We start from the raw sequence: 8,332 nt of genomic DNA, 5'->3' as shown, positions 1-8,332 counted from the left end.
CTTCAAGAGTCATTTCAAGCTCCGTGCCCGCCTCTCCAAGGTGGTCTCCAGGTTCCCCGGAGTCTCTAGGTCTATACTCCGGGTGACACTGGCGCTTTTGCCCAGCGCGGCTCTAAGGCAACCGCACTCTCAGCAAACACCCCCCTTCTACCGCCGCTGCCCCAGAAACAGCCGGGAGCGGGCCCGGGAGTCAGGTGTTGGATCTCGGTCTCCGCCCACTCCTCACCACTCCCGCCCCCCGCCCCAAATCACCACTCTTGGGGGAGGGGGCGCTGCCTCCGGGTACTTGAATCCCTCTGCGTGGTGGCGCTGGGGCTGGGGGAGGGGGGCGGCGGCTCCTGATTCTGCCCTCGGACCCCCAGAGCCAGCTGCCCTTGCGTGACCGGACCCGTCGCCCCCCATGCCCTGCCTCTCACACGATGCCGAGCTGTCCACCCTGGTGGCTGCTACTGCTGCTCTCGCTGTCGGAGCCGCTGCTCCGGAGGGCGGAGGTGAGAACCCGAGGAGCCAAGGAGCTCAAGGCTTGGAGGGATGTCTGGGGCCGGCTTTTAAGGCTTATCCCACTGGGAAGATTGTTTTAAGACCTCGCCGCCTCCTTCCCGTAAATTTCCTGAAGGTTTTCAGTTCCCCACAGCAACTCCCCTGGTGGTTTCTAGGCACCCCTCAAGACTTAGAAGAGGTTTCTAAGCCACCCAAGACTCCTGAGCAAAACAGGACAGCCGCTCCAAGTCCCTCTAGGGTGTTTCTGGCCCTCAGGAACCACGCTGCCTGGGAGCAGGGGTCAGCGCGGGGCGGGTTTGGGGGGGTCCACCTTTCTCTCTTTTTGTAGGCAGGCTCTGAGGGGCAGACGGCGGGAGAGCTGTACCAGCGTTGGGAACGGTACCGCAGGGAGTGCCAGGCGACACTGGAGGCTGCGGCGCCCCCAGCAGGTGTTACTGGGGTGGAGATCTGGGAGCAAGAGAAGGTCTGGGGCTGAGAGGCCGGCCTAGGACTGATCCGCGGGGCCTGAGAGAAGTCTGTGTTAAATGTGGGCGGCGTGGGAGTGGCCTGAGATGAACCTTGAAAAGGGAGGGGTCTTGGGCGAGGCCTATACTAGGTGGGTGGGACCTAGAGTGGACCGCGAAGAGGGAGTTTGGGGTGGAGCCTAGGAAGGGCCTTGCAGAGTGGGAAGCATCTGCGGCGGGAACTTGCTTGGTGGAAGGAGCCCAGAGCAGGGTTCGGAAGGTGGGCGGGGCCACAGCTGGTGGGAGGAGCTGTGACGGAGCAGGGACCCGACCACTCCAGGTGGGCGGGGCTGGGGCAGGGCTTGTGTGTGGAAGGCGGAGAAGTATTGGGCGAGAGGTACAGAAGGTCCACCCGACATCTGGCCCCCACGCCCACCCCAGGCCTCGCCTGTAACGGGTCCTTTGATATGTACGTCTGCTGGGACCACACTGCACCCAATGCCACTGCCCGTGCGTCCTGCCCCTGGTACCTGCCCTGGAACCGCCATGGTGAGCTGCCTCGTGGACACCGGGCCCTCCCCTGACACAAACAGCTCTCTTTTAACCCTGACCCCAGACACCACTGCCCCGCAGCAATCCTGCTCCTCTTTGTCCGGCTGGGTGTCTCCTTCTGTCTGTCCACCCCTGGCTGGGTCACCGCATAATGCCCCTTCTCTGTCTCTGTATCTCTCTGAGGACCACAACGTTCTTATTTTCTCTCCTTTTCATGAGTCTGTTTCTGCACATCTTGGTCTTCCTTGCCTAACTAGCTGTGTGACCTAGGGTAGTTTATTTAATTTCTTTACGTCTCACTTTCCTCGTTTGTAAAATGATGTTTATGATAGTACCAAGTTCACAGGCTTGTTATGAATATTAAATTAATTGATACGTGTATAATGCTACATAAGGGTTTATCATCATCATATCACTGGATCTCTCTCTGCCTTCGTCTCACAATTTGTCTTTCTGCCTCCATCTCTGTGCCTCTGATCCCCTCCCTTGTTTCCCCACAGTGGCTGCAGGCTTTGTCCTCCGCCATTGTGGCAGTGATGGCCAATGGGGACCTTGGAGAGACCATTCTCAGTGTGAGAACCCAGAGAAGAATGGGGTTTTTCAGGTAAGAAGAGGTGAGGGATTCAGGGTAGGATGTCCAGACATAGGCAGAAAGCAGCCTCAGACAGAGCCTCAAACCCCTGGTACTGTTCAGGACTCTGGGTTCCAAGTGATAGAAATTCAGCTCCTTGTTTGAAGGAGAAAGAAAAAGAAATATATTGGCTTCTGTGATTGAAAAGTATAAGGCTACAGCTTCAGGCAGAGCTGGATCTGGGTGCTAAAATGATGTAGTTGGGAATCTCACCATATTGTTCCTCTGTTTTTCTGTATGATGGTGTCCTCTTCTCTGTGGAGTGGAAAAGGTGGCTCTCACTGGCACCAGGCTCACATTCCACCTACCAAGCAACAATGTAGGAAGACTGAGTTTTTGTCTCAATAGCTCTAACTTTATGTCCCAGGACTGACTGTCATTGGCCTGATTTGGGTCATATAACTGCCCTCGACTAATCGTTGTGTGTGTGTGTGTGTGTGTGTGTGTGTGTGTGTGTGTGTGTGGTGTAGTGTTAGATAGAATGCTTTGATTGGCTGGTCACATGCCCAGACTTAGAGTTGAGGGGCGGAGTGCCCCACTCAGACAATGGTAGGTGGATCCCCAAAGGAACACTGGGGTGTGGGGTACAAAGAGCAGATATCTCTCCAGCACCTTTGTGGCCCTAGGGGAAGAACTGAGCTCTGTTTCTGGGTCTTCCTGCCCCACCCCCAGGACCAAAGGCTCAGCTTGGAGCGGCTGCAGGTTGTGTACACCGTGGGCTACTCCCTGTCCCTTGCCACACTGCTGCTCGCCTTGCTCATCTTGAGTTTCTTCAGGTGGGACCCCCAGCCCTGAGCGGAGGCAGCAGAGACTGGGCTTCAGTTCTCCCAGTAAGATGGGGTAGTCAGGCTCCACCGGCAACAAGCATTTAATGGTGGTTCCGTGGGAAGGGCTGGGGGGTAGTTTAAGGGACTCTGTGTGGCCAAGGCCAGGTCCTCAGACTGCCTTCCCAATCCCCCAGGCGGCTGCGCTGCACTCGCAACTACATCCACATCAACCTGTTCATGTCTTTCATGCTGCGGGCAGCAGCCATCCTCACCCGAGACCGTCTGCTTCCTCCACCTGGCCCCTACCCTGGGGATCAGGCTCCTATCCTGTGGAACCGGGTGAGCACCGTCTCTCTCTTTCTCAAATTGGGATTCTCTCTCCTCTGGTGAGGCCAGAGGGTTTCCATTCCATTTACTACCTCCTACCCTATCGACAGTTAATCTCTCTTGACCCTTCCAACACAATTGGAGAGGGACCCTCCCAACTCGGCCTCCCCCATCATTGAACTCTCCCACCCCATCACCTCCTCTATTGGAATTTTCCATTCCCGTTCTCTCAGTATCTCACCCATCGTTGGACTTTCGCACCAATGAGAGAAATCCCCTGCTAGAGGTGAGACGGTGGCAGGATGGGAGAAACTAACTAGTGGGGGGATTTGGTAGATACCAATTTGTTCCTGAGAGAAAAGGTGGGAGAGACTAAACTCTAGGGACAGCGGGGAGGAAACCTATTAAGTTGGGCCATACCAATTGTTAAAAAGCCAAGGGGTGGGAGAGTCCATATGCTGGCGGGACATGAGAGAAAACTTTTGAGAGGTGGAGTAGTTGAGTGGAATTCTTAGAAGGAGATGGGGTGGGAGAGGCCATATTTGGGGGGATCTGGGGGGAACTCTGATAGCAAGATGTAAGATACCAATTAAAGATGTTAGAGTGGGAGAGTTCATATAGGGAAAGAGAATAGGGCGAGAGAAACCAAAACGACATCATCCTTTGGTGATATAGAATGAGAGGAGTATATTTGATGTCAAGAGACGACAAGAGATGGGGGTGGAGGGGGCCCTGACTGCCCCCTTCTCTTGTCTGGCCACCCCCTAGGCCCTAGCTGCCTGTCGCACGGCCCAGATCTTGACCCAGTACTGCGTGGGTGCCAACTACACGTGGCTGCTGGTGGAGGGCATCTACCTGCACAGCCTCCTGGTGCTTGTGGGAGGCTCCGAGGAGGGCCACTTCCGCTGCTACATGCTCCTCGGCTGGGGTGAGCCCCGACCCTGTCCCCTGCCCAGCCCAGCGCGCCTCCCCTCTCCCCAGCTACCCTGCTGGTCTACCTCAGGGGGTCTCCTCTCCTCTCTAGGCTTCTGCCTCCCCTTCCCGGCGGGGGAATTCCTCGGGTCTTGGGCCTGGCGGGGCCCGTGCGCGCTCTGACAGCTGCGGCGGGGTGGGGGGCGGGGGTTGGGTCTGCACAGGGGCCCCCGCACTTTTCGTCATTCCTTGGGTGATCGTCAGGTACCTGTACGAGAACACGCAGTGAGTCGTGGGTCTGGGGCGGGGCTTGGGAGGTGGGCGGAGCTTTGAGGGACGCGGGAGGGGTGCGATGGAAACTTGGGGAGGTTCTAATTGCACCCAGGGACCTGGGTGGGTTCTGAAGGAACAGGTCGCTTAGCAAGTTGGGTTCCAGGACTACGGGAAGGGGCGGGATGAGGGCTGGGCCTAAGTAGTAGCGGGCGGGGCTTTAAGGAAATGTGGTGTGGCGTTAAGGAAGGTGGGCGGGGCCTGGGAGTTCAAGTGCTTAATTCGTCGAGCCTAAGGTTTTCTGTCCCTTAGCTCTACTCCCCCTCCTCCAGGTGCTGGGAGCGGAACGATATCAAGGGCATTTGGTGGATTATAAGGACCCCTATCCTGCTAACCATCTTGGTACGGCCGGCCCCACCTCTTTCAGGCTGGTCTCAGGGATTTCCTGTCCTGGGAAGCCGGGGCGGTGGGGGGTAGGCCTGAGAGGGGGGAACTGGCTCAGTCTCTCTCTCTCTCCCCCCGCAGATTAATTTTCTCATCTTTATCCGCATCCTTGGCATCCTCGCGTCAAAGCTGAGGACGCAACAGATGCGCTGCCCAGACTACCGACTGAGGTGAAGGAGGGCAGTGGGGACGGAGGGGAAGGTGGCTGGGTGCAAGATGGGGGACCCGGGGCCGTGGGACCACTGCCACCCTCTACCCCCAGGCTGGCTCGCTCCACGCTGACGCTGGTGCCCCTGCTGGGCGTCCACGAGGTGGTGTTTGCTCCCGTGACTGAGGAACAGGCCCGGGGTGCCCTGCGCTTGGCCAAGCTCAGCTTTGAGATCTTCCTCAGTTCTTTCCAGGTGCTTAAGCAGGGTGCAGGGGCTACGCCCTTTGACTTGGGGCCTTCCTACTCAGAGGGGCACGAGGGTTACAATCATCCTCTGGCGCAGCCACAGAATGGGGTGTGAAGATGGGATTTTGTTCATTCATTCTACACAAAATACTGAGCTAGCGCCGTCCCCGGGCTGGGGAAGCAGCAGAGAGGAGACAGGAGACCAGGCAGCCCCAGCAGTACTGCCTCCCGGTTAAGATAGAGGGCTTTGAGGCCAGCCAGGGCTGGGGCCAAATTTGGGTTGTCACTCCCAGCTCTGTGGCCTTCACCTCAGGGCCAGGGCAAGGGTGAGGCATCTGAAGTACCTAAAGCGCAAATTTTAAGGAAGTGCTCCCTGAAGTTGAAGGCCCACCCTGTCCGTGCTTGCCCTACCCTAGCCTCCACCCTGCTTTTTACCTTGTTGGGCCTCAGTTTTCTCATCTCTAAAGTGGGGACAATACTTGTCTCATTTCATAAGGCTGTTCATTCATTACATTCAGCAAAACTTTATTGAGCACTTACTATGTACCAAGCACTCTTCCAGGCTTACTATGGGGATACAGCCAAGAACCAAATGGTGCCTGCCCTCTAGTGAGAGAGACAGATGCTAAAGATACTATATAAGTAAAATATACAGAATGTCAGATGGTGAGACATGCCTAAAGGAGAGGGGAAGAAAGCAAGAAAACAGAGATGAGGAGCCAACAAAGAAGGATGGGGTTATAGACAGGGGGTCAGGGAAGGCCTCGCTGAAAAGACACTGGAGCAGAGACCCAAAGATGAGGGAACAAGCCAGGAAGACATTTGGGAAACATGTTCCAGAAAGAGAACTGTGAAGTGCAAGACCCCTGAGGTGGGAGAGAGTACCTGTCGTGACGGAAGAAGACCAGCATGCCTCGGCAGGGGGAGCCAGCGAGACCAAGTGGGGGGGGGAGGACAGAGGTGAGATACCTGGGCAGATCCTTGAGCCAAACGAGGACTTTGGCTTTTCCTCTGAGTGAGGTGGGAGCCAAGAGAGCAGAGGGACGTGATCAGAGTTAGATATTAAAAGGATCGTGGAAAGTGATAAGAAATATCTTAATAATTACACATAAAATAATTGTCTTGCATTAATATATCAATTACTTTCTTAATTATAAATATACTTTATATTTATTTAAATTTATATTTAAAATATGTATAAATTTATATAAATATAAAACTAATTCTTTATTAAAGTTTATAAGTAGGGAATTCCATGGCGGTCCAGTAGTTAGGACTCCGTGCCTTCACTGATGAGGGCCTGGGTTCGATCCCTGGTTGGGGAACTAAGATCCCACAAGCCGCACAGTGTGGCTAAATAAATAAAATCATGTAGTAAGTTATGATAAAATTCAGAAAAAGGTTTAACTATGTGCCACGCACTACGGCTTCTTGCATATTAATAATACCTCGATTCTCACGACCACCACTGTATTATTACGCCATTTTCCAGATAAAGAAACTGAGTCACAGAGGGGTTAAGCAGCTTACCCAAGTGGGGAGGAAAGTGGGGAAGCGGTGATCACATCCAAGCAGGCTACCTCCGGGGTCACCTGTTCTTAACCTCCAGCCCTGATTGCTCAGCAAACTGGCGAGGGCAAGGGGGGATTCGGGAGCCAGGGAGAAGGTGACTGCAATAGTGTAGGACCAGGGTGGCGGCAGGCGAGGTGGTTTGGGGCCTGGAAGGGGTCAGAGCTCATTAAGGGGTGTTTATAACCCTGCCCCTGCCCCCAATTTAACACCGCACCTCCTCTGGCAGGGCTTTCTGGTCAGCGTCCTCTACTGCTTCATCAACAAGGAGGTAGGGAGAGCCCCGGCCCGCCGCCCACGCCCTCTGCCGGCCGCGCAGGGAATGGCGCGCCCCGCGCCGCCTCTGAGCGCTGTCCCGTTGCAGGTGCAGTCGGAGATCCGGCGGGGCTGGCACCAATGCCGCCTGCGCCACAGACTCGGCGAAGAGCCGTGCCAACCCCCCGAGCGCGCCTTCCGGACCCTGCCCTCGGGTTCCGGCCCCGGCCAGGTCGCCGCCGGCCGCGCTCTGTGCTCGAGGACACTCCCAGGTCCTGGGGGTGAGGCCAGCCATGTCTTAGAAAGTTACTGCTAGGCTGCGGGATTCTTGGGTCCATTCAATTAGCACGTATTTATTGAGCGCTTGCTGTGTACCAGGCCTGGTGTGGAGAGCGCTGGGGAAATGGGGCAGCGCGGGGGCGGAGGGGAAGGAAACAGAAGACAAGGTCCCTATTCTCCTAGAAATCACAACTGAGTGGGGAAACAGACCGTGAGGATAAACCAAGTTACATATACGCTGCGGAACGGCTTATAAAGAAAAGTTAGAAGGGGACCTAGTGTGGTCTGGGGCATCTCTGAGGAAGTGACATTTAAGCCATGCCTGAAAGAGGTGAAGGAGACACCTTTGGAAAGAATTCGCGGCAAGATTCTAGGCAGAAGGAAGCACATCTGCGAAGGCCCTGGGGCGGGAAGGAGCTTGGCAGTGTCTGAGGAACAGAGAGGAGGCCTGCGTGTCTGGAGTGGGGTGAGTCAGAGCCAACAGATGGAGAGAGAAGTGGGACAGGGCAGAAGAGTGGGAATTTTATTTCAGGTGCACTGAAGGTTCTTTGGAGCGGCTCCTAATGGAGTGGGCTAAGTTTTTTAAACAGATCTCTCTGTCTGCCCTCTGGGGCAACAGATTATTAGGGGCAAGGGTGGCAGCTGGGAGCCCAGGGAGGAGGCTAATGCAGGTGGGAGGTGATGTTGGCTGGACCAGGGTGGTGGCCACATAGGGTGTGAAACAGATTCTAGAGCTGTTTTAAAGGTAGAACTGAGAGGACTTGCCGAGGAAGGAGAGAAGCCAGGGAAGACTTCTCGTTTGGGGCTGGAGAGAGGAAAGAGGGAGATGGGGTTCAGGGTGGGGAGAACCAATAGTGCTCTTTGGACATGTTAAGCTGGGAATAAGGGTCTGGAGCTCACAGGAGAGGTCAGAGTGAGAGACAGAAATATGAGTGGCACTGGGGTCCAGAGAGGAGGACTCTGTGTGTAGATATCAACATGGGCAATT

The 8,332-nt window shown here is 55.4% G+C and overlaps 1 protein-coding gene across 1 annotated transcript; it reads left to right on the top strand.

Moving 5' to 3' along the window:
• Nucleotides 1-419: 419 nt before the first annotated feature.
• On the top strand, nt 420-7,381 carry GIPR (gastric inhibitory polypeptide receptor; the record flags this gene model as incomplete). The annotated part of the gene is made up of 12 exons (XM_082677875.1): nt 420-491; nt 830-929; nt 1,386-1,493; nt 1,997-2,100; nt 2,800-2,903; nt 3,089-3,233; nt 3,990-4,149; nt 4,358-4,418; nt 4,736-4,805; nt 4,929-5,017; nt 5,110-5,248; nt 7,040-7,381. The coding sequence occupies 12 exons, from the start codon at nt 420-422 to the stop codon at nt 7,379-7,381; spliced, it is 1,494 nt and encodes a 497-aa protein (XP_082534001.1).
• Between the last annotated feature and the right edge of the window lie 951 nt (nt 7,382-8,332).

Source organism: Grampus griseus (assembly GCF_964374135.1).
Source record: "Grampus griseus genome assembly, chromosome: 19".
NCBI classification, from domain to species: Eukaryota; Metazoa; Chordata; class Mammalia; order Artiodactyla; family Delphinidae; genus Grampus; species Grampus griseus.
The sequence above is the reverse complement of the archived record's forward strand: the minus strand, read 5'-3'. Positions and strand labels throughout refer to the sequence as shown.